The following is a 27,104-nucleotide window of genomic DNA, read 5'->3' on the forward strand; positions in this document are numbered from 1 at the left end:
TTTAAAAGACAATTGCAGATCCAGCAGCAGAGCTAGTACCAGTATGTGTGCAACAGCATACATATTTAATACGTTCAAAAAGCCACGCATAAAAACTAGGTTTTCCAGTGCTCAAACCTCAGGCTGTATTGGTGATAAAAAAGGTAATGTCAAGTATTTTGAATAGCCCTTGGGCTTGGGACTACTTGTATACCCAACAGAAGGATCGTCTTAGTGTCACTATCGTACAGTACAGGGTCAAAGTATGAATATTGCACACTACCTCCCAGGTAAATAGAGCAAATCAGTTATTTCTTTTTGCACTTTATGTGGCCTACAGAGGGCTTGATGGGACTTACGGAGGCACCATTAGTTCAGTTCCTTGGGAAACCCTACAAAAAGGATTTTTTTACTATTTTTTCGCCATCACCAATGGACCAAAACCCAGCTGAGGATTCCAAGATGTCTATGCACAGCAAATGAAATTTTTACGATATATTCCCAAGATCTCGTTCTCGAACAACCTTAAAAGTTTTCCAGATATAGAGGTTCAAAGTTAGCCCTACTTGTACCCATAAAATATGCATGTAAAGTCCCATGTGAGTTGAAAACATAGTTTATAAAGTGACATAGCAAGGAGAAATATGCTGTAAAATGTCTCCATTGTAATCTGGGGACACGATGTTGTAGTACTGAAGCACATCTAAAATTTCTTTTGCGCATAAAATCCAGTCTGAGGTTTAAAATTGGTTTTGCATTATTTCATTTGCATGTAAGTTAACTGTCCAAGTTTTACTGACCAACACATTTCTTGTCATACGAGTTACATGCCCTGCTGCAGCAAGGAAAATAAGGGAACCGGTGTAAAAATGCTCATATTGGAGCACAAAAAATGTGAATATGTTCCTGCTTATTTAAAAGACTGACAGAAAAGTGGAGAACCAGATGCCTTAATCCTCATTCTGCCTTCTCACCAAAAATTTTGGCATGCAAACACATTCTCGCTTTTTTGTGATGAGAGAGGAGGAGGCAATGACAGTGGCAAAGAGAGAGAAAACTTTTAAATACAGGAAGATAGTAGACAGTGGTTGAGTTATAGAAAGAGTGAAGAAGACAATGACAATGTGAGTGCCGGGGGAGGGGAGTTGAAGTAGATGAGAGACAGTGATAATGAGAGACAGAGGACAGAGGATATGATAGTGACAACGAGGGAGAGAGAGAAGGTGACAGTGAGAAGAGGCAGCAGCAGTAGGAAGGAAGGAGTGATATATTAGCAGTGTATGAGAGATCAAGAGGGAGACAGTGACAGTGAGAGGAGACTGTAGTAGTAGCATAGAACGAAGGGGACTGTGGCTGTGACACAGGAGACAATGACAGAAAGACCCAAATGGATAATGACAATGAACTGGTGCTGAATGATAGAGTGAGAAAGGGCAACTGGGAGTGGAGGGTATGAGCAACTTACAGCAACAGTCGAGTGGCTGTGAATGAGTTACAGTTAGGAGAGATTGAGATGAGGTGCATATTAAAAAAAGCACGAATATGTTCACGTGTTGAAATTTGTGGGGATATTTTTAAATGTGCTGAGAAAGGTAGAATGAGACAGCTGGTTCCCCACTTTTCAGTCCGTCTTTTAAATAAACGGAATCATCATCATCATCTTGGACAGTTTTCAGTCTGTGGCCGGGTCTGTTTGGAACGTAAGCCTCTCCATTGTCTTCTGTCTTGCCACCATCTCTCCGTCTTCACCTTGGTCTAGTCTTCTCCTTTCTTCTGGACACATTCCTCCACTCCTTTCAGCCGTCTGTCTCTCGGTCTTCCTCTTGGTCTCTTTCCTTCCAGTTTCATCTTGTGTATCCTCCTGGGTATTCTCTTCTCCTCCATTTGCTTAACATTAACTCTCTGATCCTCTCGTTTCTTAACCTGTGTATCTTTGTCACTCCAATACTCTTCTTCAAGAATTTCATCTCACTAGCTTGTACTTTGCTTTTCTCTCTTCCTTTCATAACCCAGGTTTCGGATGCATGTCAGGATCAGTACATAGTATGACCAGTATATAACTTATTTGGGGTACATCCTTGCTTCATATCAGGCTTCTGACACTCTTCCAAAATGCTTCTGCTTTTCTCCCCCACTTGTTTATTTCTCTGTTGTTTTTTCCATCTTCCTGTATCAGGCTTCCTAGGTACTTGAAACTCTCCACTCTCCTCAATTGTTCCCCATCAATTGTTATTCCAGTTGTTCCTTTCTCCTTCGTTCTTGTTGTGATAATCATCTCACTCTTACTTATACTAAATTTCATCCCATATTCCTGTACTGTTCATTCCCATACGTCCAACTGCTTTTGTACTTCCCCCTCCTTATTCCCCCAAATAAACAGATCATCTTCAAACACTATCACTTTCATCTTTCCTTCACCATTTACTTGTGCTACTGTACTCATTATCACTGCAATGAAGATTAACGGTGAAAGTGCACTTCCCTGCCTCAAGCCATTCTTCTGTTCAATTCAAGCTGATTTCTCTCCTCCCACTTTCACACAGCTCACACTTCCATGGTACATTTCCCTTATCCTCTAAGTAATCTGTTTTGTTACTCCTCTGTTCTCCAGGGCTTTCCACACGTTGCTTCTACGTACACTATCATAACCTTTTTCAGTTTCCAGAAAGGTCATTAGTAGATCTATTCCATAATTATAGCACTGTTCCTGCAGTTGTCTTGCAGCAAAAATTAGATCCACCGTGGACCTTCCTATTCTGAAGCCATGTTGCTCTTCTCTCATCTCTCCTTCTAATTTTGCCCGAATTTGTGCTTCCAAAATTTTCTCAAAAATCTTTGCACAATGACTCATCAGTGTTATCCCCCAATAGTTCTTTCACTCTTTTCTATTTCCCTTCATAAAGAACAGGACAATTATTCCCTTCTTCTTGTCATCTAGGATCATCTTCTGTCTCCCCACAATTTTCATTACTCAATATAGCCTTTGTATCCCCACCTCTCCTGCTGCTCTCACTGTCTCTACACTTAGCTCATCCGGACCTGGTGACTTCCCTCCCTTCATCTTGCCCAATGCCTCTTCCACTTCTCTCCATGTAAGGTCTTTTTCTGTTTGCTGTTCCTCCTCTTTTTTCTCCTCAGCTTGTTCCTCCTCATCTAGGTCTCCATTTGGGTTCAGGAGTTCTTCAAAATACTCCTTCCACTTATTCTTGAGTTCCTCTGTATTCTCTACATCTTGGTCACTTTTGTTGACCATTCAGGCATCATCTGTCATACCGTTCTTCCTCTTACTTTTAACCATCCCATATAACACCTTTTTGGAACCTTCTCTATCCTCCTCCATCATTCTGGTCCACTGTTCCACCCACTATCTTCTCCCCTCTGCCACCACTCTTTTTGCTTCTTTCTTTCTTGCTTGATATTATTCTCTTGTCTCTACTGTTATCTTCTGGAACCATACCCTAAAGGCTCTATTATTCTTCTGTACTATGTCCTTTGTTTTATCATTCCACCAGGGTGTTTCTTTCCATCTCTTTTTATTGCTTGTCCTCCCACATATTGCTTCCACTGCACTTACTAATGTTCCCTTGAATCTACCCCATTCCTCTTCTACCATTTTTGGTTCATCCTTTGGGATGCTTTCCTTTACTACTTGTAGGTACTGTAGCCTGCTTTCTTCCTCCTTCAACTTCCATACCCTTGTATGTCGTTTCTGGTTTTCTGTCCCTTTATTATTCTTAGACCCTCTCAGGTTCATTAGCAGCAAACGGTGTTCGCTATCCAAGGCCTCTGATGGTATTACCTTAATGTCAGAGATGTTCCTATTCATCTCACTATCATACTGTAAGTAGTCAACTATCGACTTTGTCTTTAAGTCTTGACTGTACCAGGTAATCTTGTGACTCACTGTTTTTCTGAACCAAGAGTTCCCAACCAGCAAGCCATTCCTTTGACATAACTCCAATAGTCTTTCGCCTTCCTCATTTTGCAGCCTTGTCTTTCTCTTCCAACGTGTGAGTTTAAATCCCCCATTACTATCACATTCTTCCTCCCCATCTGCTTCTGCATTTCCTCTTCAAACTTTTGCTTCTCCTCAGAAGCGCAACCCACCTGTGGCACATTCACTTGTATTGCCTCTTTGGTTGTCCCCTTGAGTGATATTTTGATCTTCATCATCTTATCACGTATTCTCTTCACTTCCTCTTTTAATCCATCTCTTACTACTATTCCCACTCCACTTCTCCTTCCCTCCTCATTTCCACTCCAGTACAGTTGGTAGCCTTTCCTCAGTTCTCTCCTTCCCTCTCCTTTCCATCTTGTTTCAACTAACTCCAATAGCTCTAACTTCCTTCTTTCCATCATGTCTACCATCTCCTCCACTTTTCTGGTCAGTGTTCGTATATTTAATGTTCCAAATCCTAGTCCTTCTTTATAGCCAGTTAGTTGTCGATTAAACCCGTCCTTTCCAAGGCCCGTTCTATTTTTGAAAGCAGAAATCATAATCCACTACTGGCTTGCAGGGCCTATCGTAGCTTCACCAGAGCCCCGTTAGCTGTCACTTTTCTGGGTTCCTGTTGGACCTTCATAACTGCTGTAGCAGTCCCGGGGCACGCACAGTCCCCACTGTACCTCACTCCTACAGGCAATCCCCTGCTTCATGCCGTTGCCCATCTCCCATGACTTGGATGAGGAGTTGGACTTGTGGGAGACAAATAAACGGGATCATAGTTATATTTTTTGTGCTTTGGTAGGAACATTTTACTGGTGGTAAACTATATGCATCAATTTTCCTTGTCTGCACTAACAGTTTCATTCATGTAATGTTCATGACGATGATGATGACAATGATGATGATGTTTGGTTTGTGGGCACTCAACTGCACTGTTATCAATGCCTGTACAAATTCCCAATTCTTACACAGTCCAGTCTTACCACTTACCTGAATGATAATGAAATGATGAGGACAACACAAAACGCTCAGTCCCTGGGTGGAGAAAATTCCCAACCTGGCTGGGAATCGAAACCTGGACCTAGTGACACTAGCCACTAGACCATGAGACATAATGTTCAGCAACTGTTTTTACTAACATATTGAGTATATTAGACATGTTCCCCGCTGCCCAACCATTGATCAGACATGTTGGGAATACTTCTGAAATCACATTATTTTGAATTTTTGCAATTATATGACCTGTCTTGGCCTTAGCTGCATGTTACAATACCTAGTTATCAGATCCTGTCATAATTGCAATTGAATTTGTCTGTTTACCAGACTGCATCAGAAGAAGCACAATGCAACATGTCAGCAATAAGAGAAATGTAGGTGTTTCTCAAAACTCGTCAAAACTTTAAATTTAGGAGTTTCTCAAAGCTTTACTGAAGCTGATGTTCCACCAACAATCCGCTTGTATGAACTCAGCCTTAAGGTGCTTGAAGAGTTGAATATGTACCTCACTACCCTTTTTTTCTGAGGACACGCTGCCATTCGAATAATTGTAGCTGAAACGTCAAAAGCAGTACGAGAACATCTGCAGCCTGTGTATATCCCAACACCTGTTATGTCATGTCAGTCAAATAGACACTGCTCCATTAGACAGTGTGTATTCCATCTCAGGTTGTAAGCTATATGCATGCCTTGTACCATGCTAACCCACTCCAGTGGGTTCCCTGCTTAAGAAGACTTCCAAAGATAGTAAGTACAGTGTGTACTGGTTTCGAATCCACCGAGGGGAAAAAAATGAATAAACTAGGCCACAAGAGATAGCAGAAGGAATATGAAATTAATGATGATGGTGAGAGTGGCTGTGATAATGGTGAAAGGCAAGGATAGCTTCAAAAATGGGAGAGAGAGCACAAAGACAACTGAATTGTACCACACATGTTATATCAGATGTTTCGTAGGTTCAGTGTAATTTTTTACTCAAAGAATCAATAGCTGAGGTAAAGGACATAGTATGTTACTGACAGTGAAGCAGATGCCAGGTGGCAGCTTCAAGTTTTGTAGCCCACTTGAAGTTTTTTTTTTATTTATTTTATTTTTCACTAGTAGGTTGCAAATCATGTTGCAAAATAAGTCTTGTTTTGAAAGGCACACAACAACGTAAACAAAGTTATATGTTTAATACACACCTGATATAAGCTATGAGGAGACAGCATGATATTATGTAATAACACCCTATAAATATGATGGCATAGGTGGCACTGGTTTCTTGCATTGTATATATCACTATATAGCTTCAGCAAATAAAGGAAAAATACGTTGATGAAGTCTTCTCAGGTTATCAGTTGAGTGAAGGTGACATTCTGCAGCTACATTTCGACAAGTTTCCTGCTAATAATTTGCAGGAGAAGTGTCGGGTTCATGTCCAGTTTGTATCTTTATAGATGGTGAACCACAGGTTCCTCTGCCTTGTCTGCAATGGCTAGGCCAATCACACACCTCCAGAAGGGGTGTGGCAAATGGGTGAGGGGAATCCTGTTATTCGCCTAACCATTCCAAACGAGGCAGAGGAGCTTGCACTCCAGCACCTATAAAGGAACGAACTGGACATGACCCCAACCCTTCGCCTGAAGATGAAGAGTAGGAAATTTCTCCAAACGTAGCCACAGAATGACACATTGAACTGGCTGATAACCCAAGAAGACTTCATCTTCGAAATTCGTGTAGAAAGTTTGCATTCCCATATGGAAACTGCATTTTAACCTTGTGAACATATTATTTTACATACCTGTGACAGAGCATTTCATGTAGATCTCATCTTGAAGTTGTTGGAAATTCTGTAAGTAAACAGGCTTTTCTTGAGCATTATGGAGTGTGTATGTACTAAGTTATGAAATAGTGAAAATATCACTTACAAACATAAAATTAAAAACAGTCTCTAACTAGAATTAATTATTCTGTTTGGTCACATGATGAAGGCTGTAGGACCCCTTGCCTGCATCCATAACCATATAACAAGGCAACATTGTTTTTGAGAAAGTTAATGTTAACCATTAGTATATGAAGCATTGAAGATTCTAAAAGTAAAAAAACTGTGCATTGTAGAGAGAAATTTTTATGTTACAGGATGTGTCTCAACAGTTTACAGGGTGTAAACAATAATTGTTTACAATATACCACAATGGTGTAGAGAAAGTTGAGATAAACAGATTGATACAGGACATTAGTGGTCTATCAAATCTGGAAATTATCACAAATTGGCCAAAAAAAACAAAAAAAAACACCTAAGCTATAGCACATGGCACAGTGTGCATAATTGTCAGTATTCATTCACTGTCTGTCCACAAAGTATTTGTCCTACAGAAGGAATGAATATGACATTTTCTTGTAGGAAATTTAATGTAGTTAAATCTTGCACTGGAGTAAATTTTGATCAGAGGCTGCAGTTCTTGAGTTATTGGAGAAAACTGTGCCAAACCTACTTTCAAATGCACCTCCACAATCTCCCTACACTGGGCTAGATTTTAGTATGTTGTAAGTGACACTCCCACCTGCTGCTGTACAAAAATTTGTGACTACACAAATTGTTTCCACATTCACCTCTTTTTGGTCTTCATTGACTGGGCTGTCACATCGCCAGCTTAGTCGGCTATTTTACTAACATTAAAAAATTTAATGCATACACTAATTTCCTTTACAATTCAATCTTGCTGTAACTCCTATGAGCACAGTAGTTTTGTTGTAAGGATGCCACACAAACAAAATTATTTAATTAGTAATTTTACGCTGTTAAAATTCACAAACTTGTGAGATAAAATTTACACAAACATCATTTACACAAGCTTGAAGAGTCACATTATTTTTACAATTTGTACAAGCATGACTAAGTCAGTGGTGTAATAATAGCCCCCAAAATGAAGCCAAAAAAGTTGAATCAGGAAATAATTTATGTAGTTACAAATTTTTGTACAGTTGTGGGAGGAAGTGCTAAGAACAACATACTAAAAATCCTGATTAGTGAGAGGTGAATGTGAGAGTGTGGGTGCATTTAAAGAACACTTTTGCACATTTCTCTTGAATAACTTGAAAACTGCAGCTTCTAGTGAAAACGTGTTCCAATACAAAATTAAACTATATTAAATTGTGTGAATTGGAGGTGGATGGAGGAGAAAGGGAAGGGAAGGAATCATTGATATCAGTTGCATGGGACTCCTGCTTATTTGGCAGTTGCGTTAACTACTGCAGCATTTGGACACAGTGTTTATCACAGTTCTGTGGGCTATTTCCGGCTGACCCACACTCCCACTGAGTGCTACCTATCTGCAGTCTCTGTCCATGTCCTCCATGCTCACTACTTTCATATTCCTGTGGGAGGTAAACATATTTGTGCATCTGCGCTGAAGAGGTGGATTCATGGCCCATTGAGATGAATCAGTTATCTGAGTGCATGGAGTCTGTGCTTTTCGAAGGCCAGCACACATTTTCACTTGTCACCACTGATTCTGTATAGAGTCCTGATGCAACTGTCATCAACAATTCCTTCCCTTACCTTTCCTTCCCCCCCCCCCCCCCCCCCACCACCACCTCCGCCTAATATGTGTCTGAAAGACCAGACACCACATACTGATACATTAACTATCTGCAAAAAAAGGCCCTATTAATGTTTTCTCTTGTAATCCCCACTCACGACATTTTTCAGATTCCTTGTATCACTCTCCTTCTGCTCCCAGCAACCCTTCCCTGATTGTCATTTGGTGCATGTTTGACATGATTGTCTGCATGTAAAGGCCATGTATGGTCACTGGAGGCCCCAGTGTTTTCTGTGGATTTGAATGCTATCTCTGACATCCCACAAGTGTCGGTCCAGCATATTCTGCTCTCAATGTTAGTGTATGGATGACAGATTGAGTTTCAGATAGACATGGGATTGTCATTCAGCCTAATTATCTTAAATATTTACCTGCTCTTGGGCTGCCCTGCATTGCGTTAGCCACTAACTCAAGTTGTTTCTCATAGAAAACAATGTATTCCTTTGAGGGGACTATTTTCTGCGCACTATAAGAAAGTGGAATGGCAACTTACATTCTGAGTGGTAAATTCAGTAAATTCACCATAGGCTGAAAATATTTGTGAGTTAGATGTCTTTTTTTGTTTTTGGCTTCCAGATAGTTGACAAAGTATGTTTAGCGTCTGTCAGTCCCCTCCAAGATTTGGGCTCTTTACTAGAGTTGTATAACTAGTTGTTTTAGAATATCTTGAATTGGACAAAAAATTTGAGTGACATATTTCCCTCGAGTGTCTGCAATACCTAAATTTTGTCCAGCCACCCCATTCCCTTCCCCGTCCGTGATAAGGTCAAGGTCAAGTTGCAACATTGGCAGGACCTTGGCATTGTTCCTCCTATTTCATTGAGTCAGTGGGTCAACCTTCTGCTGGTGATTCAGTGGTGTGCATTTGTGGCGATTTTAAACAGTTGATAAATGGGCAATTTGTCATGGACTCGTATCCCATTCTGTAGCCAGAGGAGTTGATGAATTTGTTAGGGGGCCAGTATTCCTCGCGCATCGACTTGCATGATGCATAATTGCGATTTTCCCTGGATGGGATCCCTCTTCTTGAAGTTTCTCAGTGCACAACACCCTAGTTGGGCTTTCATCAGTTTAATCGCTTGCGTTTTGGAATATTATGTGGAACAATTGATTCAGCACATTTCTTTTTGCCTGAAATACCTTGATGTCAGCTTGGTCACGAGGTCCATGTGCAAGGAGCATTTGTGGAATCTGCAGATGGTTTTCCAACACTTTCTGGAGAACGGCCTTCATTGTAAATTAGAAAAATGTAGATTTTTTTTCCCCAAAGGTGCATCTTTTGTGTTGTGTGCTCTGCAAAAATGGCCTCGTCCGTACAAGTCATCACTTCAGAGCTACCACCAACCTGCCAGTGCCCAAGAAACTGAAGGAGTTAGAGTTCTTTTTGGGCAGGATTCCATATTGATAAGTTCATTCCCCAGGCCATACACATCTGCCATCCTCTTAACTGGCTTCGCCAAGAAGGGTTCGTATTTGTCTGGTCTGTACTTTGTCAATGGACTTGTCACTCCCTGAAGCAGTGTTTGTGCTTCACACCCAGTTTGGCTTCTTTTACACAAGGTAAACCATTGATCTTGGCCAATGACATGACTCTGTGTGGCATTGGTGCAGTTCTGTCACATTGGAACACATATAGCACCAAACAGCCCATTGCTTACACATCAGAGCAGCTTTCCATGTTCACGCGAGAGAAAAGGAGGCAGTGGCTGTCACATGGGGCAAAAATCCTACTGATAACCAACCACAAGTCTCTAATTTAATTATTCAGCCCTCATTCCAAACTACCGGGTAGGACTGCCCACTGACTGCAGAGGTTGGCGCTTTCCCTCAGTAATTATCCTTATGACATTCGATACTGGTGCACCACACAGCATGCAAATGCAGATGCACTATTGCAATTCTCAGCAGGACCAAATGCAGAATTCAACCAACAGTAGGCCCTGTTTTTTGCCTTGGATGATGCCGTACAGCAGACCTTGCTGCATTTTCCTTAGATGGCGCAGGATGTCATGGCAACCATGGGAAAATCGTTTCAGTTGTCCATGTGGGGTGACCTGAGTGCACTCTTTCGGGAGTGTATTCACTGTGGCATACGTTTTTGATTTGGTATTGTCCAAGGGGTCCTCATGCTTGCCATGGAAGAGCAAAACTGTTCAGTTGTTGTCCCTCCAGTGTTGCACCCTCACATATTCCAGCTGCTTCATTTGTTGCGGTGGGTTATGATGCGTATGAAGGCTCTGATACATTGTCATGCCTGCTGGGCAGAGACTGATCACAATGTTAGACACCTTGTGCAGGCTTGCATAGCCTGTGCACAAAACGAAGCTGTAGCACCCCATCAGTTTTTCCTTGGCGAATTCTAGAGCATTCTTGATGCCTTGTCAGAGTTCCCATATATCCCCAAACATGCTCCACAATGTCAACAGCAACTGTTTGCATATTGTCAGCCATTTTTGATATCAAGCCTCCCTCCTCCAGATCCTCATATCTGACAACAACTGGCACCTTTTGTCATGGAAATTTGAAGACTTTTGCATTTGCAGTGGTATCAAGTATCTATCACCCCATTTCACCCACTGTCTAACTTGGAGGTAGAGCACTTTGTGCTTATGTTCAAGACCCATATAAAAAAATCTGTGTTTGCCTTGTCATACAGTGATGCCCTATCAAGTTTGCTGGTTTTGTACCAGGTGATGCCAGTTAATAAGGTGTAGTCAGACAGAGCGTCTGCATAGGTACCAAGTGGAGAGTCTCTTAGAATTCTTGCACTCCAACTCACTTGCCTTGGACCATCACCACTTGCCATGTTTTTCTCACATCACTGCTGTTTGTCCTGATGTCTTGGCCAGCAGCAGGGGTGGATGCCTGGTGTAATGGTGGGCCACAAAGTATGGCAGTTGTTTGTAGTGGATGTTGGCCAAGTGCAGCTGAACTATAATTCTAATCAGTTGCATCTGCAACCTGTTGGATCTTCAACACCATCGTCTCCAAGCCATTTGGGCATCGGGATCAGTCGTGAAGTTGTTCCAATGGAAGGCTCCCCGTAACGGCAGTGTGCATGATGTTGCTGTATTCATTGCACCCTCCGCTGTCCTGCCTTCGACCAGGGAATAGGGCATCTGTGGGATGGTTCCTGTGCATTCCACTGCAGTGTCCATGAAATTTGAACCAGTGCTCTCTCTTTCCCCACTCACCAGTGGCCGAGTCCTTACCTGTGTCCATGTCAGCAGGCCAGCTATTACCCCAGCCTTTGCAGTCTACCACCCGTCCTGCAGGGCAAGCTGTGTTGACATTGTCTCCTTGGATTGTCAGTCCAATCAGGGAATCTCGCACCTGTGCGGTTTTTGCACTAGAGGTCATGGCACAAACCGGGCCATTTTTGGTCCTATGTGGCCTTTTTTTGGGGAGTCATTTAGTACTGTCACCAGCGGTTGACATGGATGCAGAGGAGCTGGTGTGGGTATGGCACCAGAATAGCACAGAACACTGCCATGGGTGGCATGCATAAAGTGTAACATGAGGCAGAGCCATTGAGCAAGTGTTTACCTGCTGGCAATAATAGACTTGGCCTGCAGTTCTAATTCCAATTTCAACGCTCACGGACCAAGCCATAGCCCCACCAATTCTATGTGCTCCATTGTCAATCACATGCATTGGTCGCATGTTTTGCTTATCTGTGGTTCGTTTTCTTTGTGGTGTTAAGACTTTGTGTTCCTTCCTAGATTTACTCAGATGTCAAGATTCATTCCCCTAGATTAAGGTGGATGGTAGGATAGTTCCTTTAAAAAGGGCATGGCCAATTTCCTTCCTCATCCTTCCCAAGTCTGAACTTGTGCTTAATAGTTAATAAGCTTACCATCAGTGGGACATGAAACAATCTACCTTCTTTAATTTTCAAACAAGCTCAGATATCACATTTCCCTCGATTGTGAACTTAACAAATATTCTCATTCAGCTGTGTTGATTTTTTTGCAGTAACATGGGATGTTATACAATGCTAAAGGTTTCAATGTCTAACAATTGAATATGCCTTTCTGTGTATACTCTGTTCTCATTATGTGCAGTGTAAGAATAAATAATAATACGTAACTGATGTAGTACTTCTTTTCGTTGAGATCTCTTGAATAGAGACATTAGAAACCAGGGAGGGGGTGGGGGGAGGGGGAGCAGACGTAGTAACATCATTGCAGTTAGAATGTGTGCTTAGCTTCGAAGATAACTGGAGAAAGAACCTGGCAATATTTTACAAGACTGCTTTCACACATTCCAAAGATAACCGAAAGTGTCATAAATTACAATGAAGAGGTTTAGACAGATATGGTAATACTCGTATTAGCAAGTATTGAGTTTTGTTTCTGGAACTTGCAGACAACAGCTTTTGTGTACATAGCAAAACACTTGAGTTTAGGTTTAGAAATTGTTACGTTTTACTGTAGCTTGTGTGATTTCATTAGCTAAAAAATATGGGGATTCATTTTTTAGTATAAGTTTGCCATGATTACACTTTTTACATAACAATCACATACCGTTTTTCTATGCAGTGCAATAACAGGCTTTAAAAACTGTTACCTGTCTGTATGCACAATTAAGGAGAGTTCATGGAAATGAAGAATTATTCCACTGTGGTATCCAGAAAATAAAATCGTGCAGACATTTTTCATTCTGATACAGAATACGAAAAACAGATCATGAAATCATGTCATTAAAATATATGAAGTTTTTCTGCCTGAATTTATTAGTGGACCTTTTACCCCTGCTTACTTTTTAAACCATATTATGATGTATACATTATTTGTTGACAGCGTGAAAGAGAACAGCAAAGATGGCAAACCAGCACTAGATGTTGTTTCTGCAGAGCACACCAAGCTTGTGGCCATGGTAAATGAGCTAGAAGGAGAAGAAAAAGCACGAACATTAGAGCAACCAACAGAGGAAGTGAGTCGAAAGCGCAAATGTGAGGGGGAACTTGAAGGAGAGCCTGCACCCAAGGCTGTAAAGACTGCAGCCTCTGACAGAGATAAGGATCCGAAGGCTGCTGATATTATGGTATGCTAAAAGTAGTAATGTGTCATTAACACATGTGATCTGTAATGTCTGTGAACATGTTTCAGCATCTACTACAAACTTTGCAAAATTCTTCAATTCAGCCATACTTCAATTTGTGAAAGCAGTTGCTGTAATTTATGAGGGTCCTGGCAAGAGGTTGAAAGCTAGCAACACAGCAAATAAGATAAGCTACCACTTTTTATATAATATATTTAATCAACATTTCATTTATTGGTGGAGTCAAATACTCTCTCTCATCAGTGGTTTTCTAAGCTTTCAAGTTAACCCCATTTATTTGTGAAGATGCTGAGATACTGATGGAGCTGTATGTGTAAACATCTCTGTGGTCATAAGAGCTTTTTATGTATTTTTCAGAAGAAAAGAACACTTTCCTTACATTTTTCAACAAATTTTATGCTTCACCAGGTTCACTTGATCCAGAAGTCACAAAATGCAGTAGCTAAAATTCAAAAAATAGAAGCGAGAGAGCAAAGTGAACACCAATACTCGCAACAAAATTCACTTCAGAGAACACAACAGCATGTATTCTCAGATCATCAAATAAAGAAGAAGCTGCATCGAAATGTGAAAATATTTTGTTGGCACACCAGCACTCACATCAAAACATTGAAGTGTTCGTTTTTTCTGCACATAGTTCGAGAGTGGAATGATAGAAAAGTAACTTGAAGGTGGTTTGATGAACCCTCTGCTAGGCATTAAAGTGTCAGTTGCGGAGTAGTCATGTAGATGTAGATCTAATTCAGATATGGGTAGAAAAGAAAAGAATAATGTAGAGGGACACCTCTATGTAAATAACATCACATACAGCAAATATACTGTGACAACCCACAGGTACCATTAATCAGACATAAAGAAGCCTAGTGACTTAAAAAGATCTTTTAGAGAGGTACAGGGAATTGTAGAATGTGAGATTATCCAAACTTGAAGAAATTAAATGTTGTGTGGCTTAACAATGTTGTCTGGTTTGTGCATCTCAAGGGGTGGGCATTAGTGTTCCAGTACCAGAGACAATCACCGTATACATCTTCATCTCAATAATTTACCACCAAATCTCAGATAACTTTTTGACCTCAGTTTTCAGTCAATAGGAATCTCAGAATGTGGAGGAAGTATATTGAGATTTGGGAAAATGTTACGGTAGGTTGCATTTTCATTCACTTGAGACATTCACTGTTGTATACTCTAGGCAGTTTTGATGGATGGCAAGTTGGTAAAGGTTGTGAAAATAAATGCATTACAAAGTGCCATTTCAATGACAGAAGTATAGAAAAGGGTGGAAGATTTGGACATGGATGTAATGTGCAACCAAGAAGAACATATCGGAAGTGGTCAGCAGCGAAGCCCAGCCGAGTTCAGATAGTAATTACAGTATCCAGAATAGTGACTGCCATTGCTGTTTAGAAAGGGACATTACAGTCACAAAACTAAGTAAGGTATGCAGTGAGCCTGCAGGACCTACAGAGGTACTGGCTTGCCGACATGCACCTTTCCATACCAGCATGAGATAACCCCATATTTAAGTCAGAGACAGGTTGTCACTATTGTAGATATCATGTCATTGTTCTTGATGCCAAAGTAATATCCATACCATGAAAGCAGGGTGACTGAACAATAGGTGGGTCAAACTTGTTTCTACATTGTACATAATGGGAAAGCAGAAGAAACAATGAATGTAGACGTTGGCCACTAAAATTGAAGTTCAGTGCATCTGAGAATGGCAAGTATTAGAGGAGGTCACTATGAGTGATGATAACATAATACTGTTTGACCTTTGCTAACTGTACCACTTGGATTTATAACTGTGAAAATGTTCACTAAGAGCTTCTGAGGAATGAAATTAGGTTACAAGCTCTAGAGGCAATTTCCAATTTTTGTAGTGAAGTGCAAGCCTTATACAAAGCACAAAATGTATTTTAAGATTGCATTAAACTACGCCATCAAATGAAGAACTGACGACTCAGGTGAAATCTATGAACTTCCTCTACTTGGAAACCAGGAAGATGTTGTAGAGGTGAAATTCAAAGCCAGTAAATAAAGGCACAGGAGAATTCAACAGAATTGCACATTTCGAGGCAACAGGGAATGCTGTGTTGACCCAGACAATACAGAACATCTCCGTGTGGTCAGTTTTGGCTCAAGACATTCATGACAAACTAAAGTAAAATCATGCCAACCAATTAGCCTTTTGAATACCCTAAATTACAAGAAAAGCTATTCTTATTGCGGTTACATACCCATTTAGAGCTGACTAGAGTCAGTAGGGGTAAAAGATCTATCAAAGATTCAGGAGAACAGCCAGGAAAAAAAAATGGATTTTTAGCTCTAGTGCAGAGCTGGTGCTTGCACAACAAACTGCAAATGGAAATAAATAAAACAAATTGTACACTTCTGAGTGATAAATGTCTAGGCACAGAATCTGACCACCAGGCAAAATAAAATGTCAATCAAAAGGCAAAATTAGTATCTTGATTTCTATCTGGACAATGGAGTCTGATGATTATTGAGCACATAAAAGCAGTCTCTCAATTGACCTCAAAAATCATGCGTAAGACAGTTAGTATCACTGCAGTTTACTATTGGGTGCCACCTGACACAGTGAGGTGGTATCATTAGGCAACCCTAATGGCTATAGTTTCATTCAGAGCCATTGTTTGTCCAAATAAACTGAAGCAAGAATGACCAGTAAAGATTCTGATATGAATGCAGGAGAAAATACTCTTACTATTGATGGCAGCTTATGGAAAACCACCAGTAGATTTCCTACTAATATTCATGGGGATATAACCTGTAGACCAACACGAACGAAGAAGAGGAACCATGTATGGCCTCCAAGGAGTGAATAGAAGAGAAGTGCAGGCCATAACTGGAGAGTTACTAAATAGTGGACATGCAGTATGAAGAGGGATGAACAAGGAATGGCAGAATGGGGGAAGAGACATGTGCTGGGCATAGTGTGGCTAACTTCTGCCATATGTTAAAAAAATAAATAGGATAAAGCATTTACGTCTGTGGTCCATTTCATGTCTGGGCATGCACTAAGGTTAGAAAACAGAAAGAATATTATGTTTAGTTAATAACTAAATATCTTGCAGAAGCCCTCTTCAGGAACCTTGAGCTTCTTACACTTTTTTACCACTACATTTACTTCCTATTTGTGATTTATAATAAGTGACCCCTCTGTGACCATGGCCTTGCTGATGTGGGATGGCATGCATGCCTCAACAATATAGGTAGCCTTACCACAGATGCAACCACAATGGAGGGTTTTCTGTGGACAAGCCAGAATAATGCATGGATCCTAAAGAGGGATATCTAGTAACTGGAATCTAACACGACTCGTACATGCAGGCTGACCGGCCAAGAGTGTTGATGGTGGGTCGCCAAAACCACAGAAAGAAACAACTATGGACAAAAACGACAGTTATGGACAGATACAACAGAATGGAGAGACTGAAGAGTGAACCATATCGAGATCCTAGACGTATCAAGATCAGGAACCCAGCAATGATGGATACGACATGTGATACCGGAGCGCAGTTGGAACACAACTGACTTCTGAGCCCCTTCGTTGCCAGCTTTGTAGGGCCGCTGTGAGTGCCAATAGGCCGGCACAGTGGATGTAGCCAGCGCACAGCACTGTGATGGCAACAGCAGTGCTCGCAGGTTAAAGGGGCTCAACCTAGCGGTTGTCATCTATGTCTCTGCCTTGTGGCAGGCTGTCCCTCCCCCTCGAAATGGGCGCATAAGGCCTGAAGCGCCCGGGCCGATGTTTTGGGAGGTGAACAGGTGCTGTCCTGTCAGTGGAGGCCACCAGCTATGAGAAGGAGCACGGGACATAGGGCACTGCACTGGGGAACTACAGAGTGGGGGGTGACTGTGGAGCAGACAGAGGCTGTGGTAACTTCTCGACCGCCATACCTGTGCCTAGGGGAGCTACAGACAGTTCCAGGAGTGCAAATGGCACTCATGAGGCGAGGGCAGCGACTCCAACTCAGAGTGACCCACTGGTGGAGGATTAGGCTGGAGGCGGGGACAGAGATGGTTCAATTGCCGATACTCCAAACCTTTTGGGTATCATCTGTTGTAAGACACTGCTCATCAGTGGCCACTACCGTAGCTGGCATCCATGAGGGTTTTGCCCCTCAGGAGCGTGCCCAAACAGGTACCGTCCAGCATGTCAGGTCTGGGGTGCCAGGAGATGGAGGCGGGTATGTGGCTGTCGACCATGTTCTGCTGGGCTGCAGTCGAGGACAGGGTTGGACCGATATGTGCTCAGGAATATTGTGAGTTCTGCCATTGTGGTAGATGCACCTGTGGCCTTCAACATTTGTTGCTTAAATGTGCGTAGCATCCATTCTGCTTCACCATTGGAGGAGGGGTGGAATGGAGGGCTACATAGGTGTTTGATGCCATTAGCAATGCACAACTACCGGATCGGGAGCCAATTGGACCATTATGTCATGGATCAGGGAATCGAAATATAAGGTTTTGCAAGACATGCTGGCACAGGTAAAATCACAACGACAACTCAAACCTTGTAAATCAGTCACCTACGAGTGATAAGACTGGTCGCCGTGCTTTTGGTACTGATGGAACTCAAGGCACAATGCAACAACTTGCAACTATTGTGAATAATAGGTCAACAACAACGAAAACATTTCCATGAAAGTGAGTGCAACCGAGTTTGAAAGAGGAGCCAACTTTCTAAGTAAGCAAAATGTCTCCAGGGAAGCCCAAGAAAGGAAGAACAACCATTGGAGAGTGTTATCAGAGACCCGAAAAGCGGTAAAGTGCTGTCTGAGCTGCAGTGTACATGTCCCGATCCTCCTTGGTATTGTTAAATGGTGGAAATACGAGTGGGCCGGACTCCGCCTGGGAGGTGACCATAGTCGAGACACATTGTGTACCTGTAATCAGTCTGACAGCAGCTGAATTTACTGACACAAAATGTCAGTTTGCTGATGGAAGTACTGTTGCAATTTCTGCTGCAGGAGCAGCTGTTGTTGCTGTTCCAGGGGCTGTACAAGTTTCATGTCCATGTGCACCGTGAACCTTTTACCTCGTTGCCAATTCTAGTAATTTGAATCCGACACAGCTCGGAGCCGCAGGCCAACCAGACGAGAAGATAGACGGTGAGTCACCAAAACCACAGAAAGACAACAGCTGTGGACAACAATGAAGATGACAACAATAGCTATGGATGGATACAACAGAACACCTAGTCCGAAGACTGAACCATATCGAGACCCTAAACATGGCAGGATCTGGAACTGAACAACGATGGATACAACATATGATACCAGAGCAAAGTCAGAACACGACTGACTTCTGTCAGCTTTATAGGGCCCCTGTGAGTGCCAGTAGGTTGGCATGACAGGCTTAGCTCGGTCGCAGAGCTGGGGTGATGACAGCAGTGCTCGCATGTTATAGGGGTGCCGCCTAGCAGCTGTAGGCTACGTCCATGCCTTCCGGTGTGCCGTCCAAATTGTCAGACCAGGATACTACAGGACAGCTGCCTTTCCAGTTATTGCATGGTTAACATTCTGGACGATTGGCTGATCTGACCTTCTAACATTAGCCAATATGGCATTGTTGCGCAGGTACTGTGAATGGCTGAAAACAAAGAGAAACTAGAACTTTTATTTTTCCAAAGGACATGCAGCTCTACTGTATAGTTAAATGATGATGGCTTCCTCTTGGGTAAAATATTCCGGAAGTGAAATAGTCCCTCCTGTGAATTCCCAGATCAGGAACTACTCAGGAGGATGTCATCAGGAAAAACCAAACTGGAATTCTGAGAGTTGGAGTGTAGAATGTTATTAATAGGATAGTTCGGTTTGAGAATTTAAAATGGATAGGTTGAAGTTAGATGTGGTGGGAATTAGTGAAGTGCTGTACCTGCAAGAACAGGACTTCAGGTCAGGTCAGCATTGCAGATGACGAAGAGACTGAAAGAATTTGTAACAAGATAAAGAAAATTGTGCAGCCAGTTCAGGGAGACAAAACTTTTAATAATGGTGCGTGACTGGAATTCAATAGTAGAAAAAGGAACAGAAGGAAAAACAGTAAGATAAAATGGACTGGGAAAAGAAATGAAAGAGAGAGCCATCTGGTAGAGTTGTGCACAGAGCATAATTTAATCATTGCTAACACTTGGTGTAAGGATCATGAAAGAAGGTTTCATACATGTGAGCGACCTGGGGACACTCAAAATTTTATATTGGCTTCATAATAAGACAGAGATTTTGAAACCAGATTTCAAGCTTTAAGACAGATTTGGACCTAATCATAATTTATTGGTTGTGAACTGCAGATTAAAACTGAAGACACTGCCGAGAGGTAGGAAGTTAAGGAGGTGGGATGTGGATATATCAAAGGAACCAGAGGTTATTGAGAGTTCAGAGGAAGCGTTAGGCAAAGTTGGAGTGAAACAGGGGAAATGAATACAATAGAAGACAATTGCATATCATTGAGAGATGAAATAGGGAAGTCAGAGGAGGATCACAAAGGTAAAAAGACAAGGCCTCTTGGAAATAATGTAGGAGACATTGAATTTCATTCATGAAAGAAGAAAATGTAAAAACGAAGCAGGTGAAATGGATTACAGATGCCTAAAAGCGAGATTGGCAGAAAATACAGAATGGCTAGAACAAATGCAAGGCTGTAGAAGCGTACATAACTAGGAGAAATAAAAAATCTACTCACCAAGCAGCAGCAGAGCACACACATAAAATACAGTTGTGATTGGCAAGCTTTCGGAGCCAGTGGCTCCTTCTTTAGGCAGAAGGGTTGAAGGGGAAGGATGAAGGGTGAAGGAAAAGATCTGGTCTAGGGAAAAGGGTAGATTTTGGGAAAGTCACACAGAACCGCAGGCCGTCTTTCCTTCTCATCCCGTACAGTAAGTCTCCCCTGACCTACATTTCTGGTTGACTTTTCCAAAATCTACCCCTCTTCCTAGACCTCTCCAGTCCTTTTCCTTCACCCTTCCCCTTCAACCCTTATGTCTGAAGAAGAAGCCATTGGCTCCAAAAGCTTGCCAATAACAACAGTTTTGTGTGTGTGTGTGTTCTGCCACTGCTTGGATTTTTTATCTATCCATTAAATAATTTTATCAATAATTGATTGTTTTAGTTGTTATAACCAGGAGAAAAAAATAGATGCCACCAATAGTGAAATTAATGAGATCTTTAGAGAAGTGACAAGCAACTGTATGTACATCAAGAGCTCAGATGCCTAGCTAGTACTAAGCAAAGATGGATAAGCTGAAAGATGGAAGGAATATGTAGATGATCTGTATATGGTAAACCAACTTGGAAGACAATATTGTCGAAAGAGAAGAGGAAGTAGGTGAAGATGAGAAGATGGGAAATTTGATACTGCAAGAAGAATTTGACAGAGCACTGAAAGACCTACGAGGAAACAAGTCCCCTGTATGACAATATTTTAACAGATTTTTTGGGATCCTTGGGAGAGACAGTCATGCCAAAACCATTCCATGTGGAATGCAAGATATGTGGGACATGTGAGATATCGTCAGACTTCAAGAAGAACATAATAATTCCAATTCTAAAGAAGGCAGATGCTGACAGGTATGCATAGTACACCAGTTTCATAAGTCATAGTTGTGAAACCATGTATGGAAGTGAAATATGGACAGTAAGCATTTCAGACAAGATGAGAATTGAATGTTTTGAAATGTTGTGCTATAGAAGAATGAAGATCAGCTGGTAAAACAAATAACAAATGAATCAAATTGGGGAAAATTAGGATGTGCCATCTGGATTCTTCCCACCAACACTAGTTTTTTTCTGACCTGCAGATGGAAACTCTCCATACAACATAGTCTTCATTCACGTAAGCTCCCTAGCCTCAAATTTTGCTAGTGCCCGTCTTCCATTTGCCTATTCCCTCCACTGATCCCACACCTGCTGTACACATACTTTCCGTCCCGCCAGTACACTTGCATAAGCCTTTCCCATTGTCTACTTGTCTCCTGTCTACCTTGCCTCCCCCCCCCCTGCAAAAAAAAAAAAAAATCTCAACCCCCTACAGCACAGCCTCCCAATGCTGTATCTAGCAGCCCACTATCCTATCCCTACCACATCCCTGCTTGCTCCAACAGGCAGCACTGAAATCTTCCACCACCCATACTCTGCTGCCCCTCCCCCTCCCCATCCCATGCCTCTTTTGTATCCCCACCAGCCATTCCACCATGCTTCTTTTGTATCCCCACCACCCATCCCAGCAAAGACAGCTGCTCATCTCGGATGCAGTCACAGTCAGGCGTTAGTGCCTGGAGGAGATGGTGGCCGTGTGTGTGTGTGTGTGTGTGTGTGTGTGTGTGTGTGTGTGTGTGTGTGTGTGTGTGTGTGTGTGTTGTCTAAATCTGACAAAGGGCTTAGTAGCTGAATAATATCTAGCAGTCTTTTCATTGTGCCTGTTTACTATTCAAAACCTCCTTTGTGTGATGAGTAGCATCTATCCTTTCATGTTGGTATTATTGAATTGGGGAAAAAAGAAATTTGCGGTGCAACTTGACTAGAAAAAGGGGACTGGTTGATTGGACACATCTGGAGGTATCAAGAAAGGGAGTATGGCGGTAAAAATTTAGAGGGAGACCAAGGCTTCAATATGGTAAGTAGGTTCAGATGGGTGTAGAATGTGATAGCTATGGAGGGATGAGTAGCCTTATACAGGATAGCATGAAGAGGTGCATCAAATCAGTCTTCAGACTGCAGGTCACAAAATAACAACAAGAGCGAATTTAGAGTGAACTATGGACTTCATAAGTTCAATACTAAATCTAAAAATAATTTCTATGTAAGCTATACATCCCTGTATAGGGTTCAGAAATGAGTTTTGTTTCCTTGTGCAGAGGAGTTTTAACAGATTTCCAGTAGACACCAAGTAAGAAATTGAAAATTCAAAGTATTCAAAATGAAAATAAAAGAGTTTTATTAGCACCTCTAATGAAGTAATTCTCTTAAGCATCAGTGTGAGTAGATTATCACTTAGTCATAATTTGTTGTTAGTATAATTTACAGGAGTAGCCTCCAGTGGCTGCTCCTACTAACTAATGAGGAAAGCCTCCTGTCTTGGTTAAACACTGTAGTAATAGCAAAAGGCCATTCTAAACACTGTTGGCCATTTGGCTAGTATGTTTGGAATGAATACCAACGGGTGCCTGTAGAGTTTGGTCACATAGTGTACCTGGTAAATGAAACAAATCAGTAGCTGCACCCTATGCTGCTGTTCACCATTGCTGAAACAATAAAAAATGACAACGAACAGCAATGAAAGTTAGCACTGGTGAAGTAATCTCATCTAGTATTCAGAATTCTTAACAGAAGTAAAGCACTACCAGAATTTGTTGGCATATTGTTACAGTGTGAATTAGTATGCCAGTTTTAGTTGCCTAAAATAGATGTTTTTGTTTCACAGTCACTTCTCTCCATGCCTTCAATACGTGAAAAGGAAAATAAGAAAGTTGGTGAAGAAATTTTAGACCTCCTCAGCAAGCCTACAGCAAAGGAACGATCGCTTGCTGAGAGATTCCGCTCACAAGGAGGTGAGAAAAATTAATGTACACCTTTCAGTGACGTTTATTATTAGCTAAAATTTTCCTTCTCATTAAAGGCCTCAAAATATTGTATCAGGTGCTCAGGTGATGGAGTTTTGTCCTCATGGGACGAAGGTTGAGTGCATGAAGGTTAACTCTGCTGAAGCCTGTAAGAAGCTACACTTCAAAAAAATTATTCAAAAACACACAGATGAAGCCCTTGGAGACTGTTCTTTTTTAAATACATGCTTTCATATGGATACATGCAAGTAAGTTGTAAGAAGTGCGACTTTAACATAGAAAATTTAGTATTTATGTAGTGAAGGTAAAATGAAACCTTAAAAAAAAAAAAAAATCATATCGGTCCACCTGCATCCAAATGAAAGAACCTGCATTTTTCATTAGACAATACATGTGGCCTTTTCCTGTTGGAAACAAATCAGTGTAGTAGTTTCTTAATTTACTTGTTACCTTTGTTTGTGAGTGTCTGCTTGTGTTCTTGTCATATTAAGGTGAAACTATTCCCACTGCTTACCAAGAAGCTCTGTTTAATGATAAGTTAATGCCAAAAGAATTAATACATTTTTTTTTTAATTTGCATATCATTGTACATCTCTGTGGAGATTTTTGTTTGGGAATGTCATGCCATAAAAACCATAATTAATCCTTACGTGTATGAGGAAACAGTCAGAAAATGTGGATTACCAACATTGCCACATGCTTCTTATGGACATGGTTTGTGACTGTGTAATTACTATATAACTGATAAACTTCACAACAGATTTGAGGATGATGTGGTGTCCTTGTGATATTTGATAGAAATTGCTAAGATAGATTGTTGCAGTTTTACCATGCTGGTATCATTCCAGGCCACATAAGGTAGTCAGAAGTGATATATTAAGCAGAAAACTACTTTTTTGTTCATAAATAATGTATCCAATTTCTGTGCCAGAGATGTAGAATAAAAATGGGACATCATTTTAAAAGACACTTTTTAGCAGACGCCCCTCACTGTAACATAAAATAGTAATCGCATATAAAGTATAATACAAAGTTCCAGGATGACAGGTGTGTTCAACAGCCTTCATACTGAAATCATAACTGCATTTCTTTTTCTCAAGCAGTGTGTGTTTCAGAGTTACAGAATGAACTGCAAACTTTGGATGATGTTTTTGTAGGTGGTGTTTTCTCCCCTCAGCTTCCAAATCACATTTTCGGCACACCTGAAAAATTATTTTTTGAAACTGAATGGAAAAGATGAACATGGTCTTAAACTTCTATTATCTACTTGTGCAGCATTGTGGCAAATTAGTTTCTGTACATTATGTTAAATATATTCATATCAACGTGGTAATTAATATATTCACCTGAAATACCTTATGCACTTCAGTCATTCCAACATTTTGTAGAAGAGAATCAGGCTGATCCTTCCATTTCTTGCTGACATGTATCACAGTTTGCAAGCCCTTTGTCACTTTTGATACCTCTCCTTCCAAAATAGACTTATTGCAAATAAAACAGGTGGTAGGATCCAGCATTATACTCTCAGTCCACAGAAAAGGAAAAAAAGAGTAATCAGAAACACTACACAACACAGCAAACTGAACTGTCCCACATAGCTTTAATAAATTCATGGTATCAACTCAACTAAACTGGGTAATTGTTGGGAAAAATGCCAGTGACAGTGGTAGGAGAATGTTGAGTGAATGGGAAGGGGAACTTTCAGATTTTCATTGTTGGGCAACTAATCCTGACTTCAACTGAACACACAAGAAATTTCTTTGATATATGTAATTTTTCTCTTCATTTACTTAACTGACTAAGCAACAAAAGCTGCAAAAATTGTGCATTAATGGAATCCTGTTCCAACTCTTATATCTCTAAAACTATTTGCCTTACTTAAAATAAATGCAAAACTTTTTCTGTGTAGAGTTTTTTGAGGAATATTTTTTGTAATTACAGTTCTCTTCTAAAAGTGAAACAATTGTGCAAAAAAATTTTAAAAAATAGAAGAAATTCTCTTTTAGTGGGTTGAAAAGGGATGATGCACCCTCCCTTTGGGAAGGTGTAGTGAGGGTGGCTTTTCTGTTTCTTACTGCTATACCCCATATGAGTATTTTCCCAGAGCTTCAAAACTTTGTAAATTATTTTCCCCATTTGCTGTTTTTTGACTAGTTTGCCTGGAATAATACAAGCTTTCCTGGATGACAATCTGTGGAGACATTGGACTGAATGAAGAGTACTCATTAAGTTCCCCTCCAAGGTGTCCAGACATGTGTGGCTATCTCCATTGAAACATTGAACAATGTTGCTGCAGCGACCACTTGTTATTCCTCTATGTTGCTGGTTGCCGATGGTGGGCATTTTGAACATCTAACCTAACCACGTGCTTAATTGAAGACAATGTGATCAGTATTTAAATGTAAAACAAACACATAATAAATGGTTTTTGTTTCTTAAAGTGTGTATACTTTTTTTGGCAGATTCTGTATTTCATTATCTCTTCCTGGAAAATTCATATAATAAGCATCTCAGTACATATAGCATAAACAATGGAAGGGAAGACAGTCATTAATTTACATTGCCTTTTTTGGTCTTGTCATAAATTACTGCTGTATTGATAGATTGAATCTATAGAGTTGAAGGATGCTACTTTTGAAAGTGGAATATGATTTTCAAGATACGGACCATTATCATTTACCATGTAACTTAGTGCCAGAAACTGTTTTTTCACAAAGTTGTAACACTGTTTTGTTTTCCAGGTATGTGCATTATGAGGTAGATGGCCCTACTGTGCAGTTTCCAAAGGAAGCTGGTAGCAAGATAGAAAGTATAGAATGCAAAGCACTTGGCCGATCTCAAGAAATGACTATATTGTATCCTCCTCAGTGGGTACAGTGTGATCTTAGATATCTGGATATGACAGTATTAGGTATTTTTGGAAAAAAAAATGTGATTGACTCTTTCTTCCTTCAGAAGAATCACTATTTAGTTAGTTTTACATCTGTTGTTGCAACTGTAGAATCATGAGCAATGAAACTAAAAAAAACTTTTATAGGATGGTGTGATTTGTTTTCTTTTTGTCTATAGGGAAATTTGCTGTGATAATGGCCGATCCTCCATGGGACATTCACATGGAGTTGCCTTATGGTACAATGTCTGATGATGAAATGAGACAGTTAGGCATTCCAACATTACAGGATGAAGGACTTATATTTCTGTGGGTGACTGGAAGGTTAGTACTTTCAGTAAATAGTATTAAATACCTTAATGCAGTGAGAAACTTTTTCATGAATGTATATATTGGTGAAAACTAGAGAGCATCACAATTTGTCATTTGCCTTTTGCAGAACAATTTTGGGTTGAGTTTTATTTAAAAAAAAGACAATCTAGATTCTACATACATATCATAACAAAGATACCACTTAAGAGCATCTAAACTAGACAAAAATTAAAAATTGCGCCACCTGCATATCTGCAAATGTGACGGCTTAGTCATAAGGGAAGTAGGGAATGAAAGGATAAGCTTTGTGAAACTAATAATATAATTTCATTGTCAAATAAAAAAAGACAATAGCCAAAATAAACACAATCTATTGCAAGTGCACATCTTTGCACACCTATGTAATCAAAATCTCATGCTGGGTAACGTTCAGTAATTTGTCGCTCCACAATTTGCGCTGTAATCCTCTTTAGCATGCAATGCACCAGGTGGTCAGTCCAGTCCCTCTACTTGAAAGCAGCCCTCCTGATGTCATCTTGGAGGGTGAAGGGAGGGGGAGGGGAGGGTTCCCTGTGAGAATACACTATGAGTTAAAGTGGTCTGAAAGCATACTAAATACTAAATTGTGTTCATGTCGCAGGTACCACAGGTCAAATGGTCATATTATATCCCCCCCCCCCTTCCTCCACTCACCCCTCTGCTGGAGAAGGGTGTTGACGCGATGGCAAAGTGTGCTTGTATGTTCTTATG

At 40.8% G+C, this 27,104-nt stretch overlaps 1 protein-coding gene across 1 annotated transcript in view; it reads left to right on the forward strand.

The window, feature by feature from the left end:
• Window positions 1-27,104, forward strand: part of LOC124802623 (N6-adenosine-methyltransferase catalytic subunit) — a 68,690-nt gene that overhangs the window by 17,814 nt on the left and 23,772 nt on the right. The window contains exons 5-9 of the mRNA XM_047263512.1: window positions 13,308-13,551; window positions 23,014-23,140; window positions 23,229-23,400; window positions 25,894-26,063; window positions 26,222-26,366. Coding sequence (XP_047119468.1) covers window positions 13,308-13,551; window positions 23,014-23,140; window positions 23,229-23,400; window positions 25,894-26,063; window positions 26,222-26,366 — 858 coding nt within the window. The remainder of the gene's footprint in view (window positions 1-13,307; window positions 13,552-23,013; window positions 23,141-23,228; window positions 23,401-25,893; window positions 26,064-26,221; window positions 26,367-27,104) is intronic.

The sequence above is a fragment of the Schistocerca piceifrons genome, chromosome 6 (assembly GCF_021461385.2).
Source record: "Schistocerca piceifrons isolate TAMUIC-IGC-003096 chromosome 6, iqSchPice1.1, whole genome shotgun sequence".
In the NCBI taxonomy this organism is placed as follows: domain Eukaryota; kingdom Metazoa; phylum Arthropoda; class Insecta; order Orthoptera; family Acrididae; genus Schistocerca; species Schistocerca piceifrons.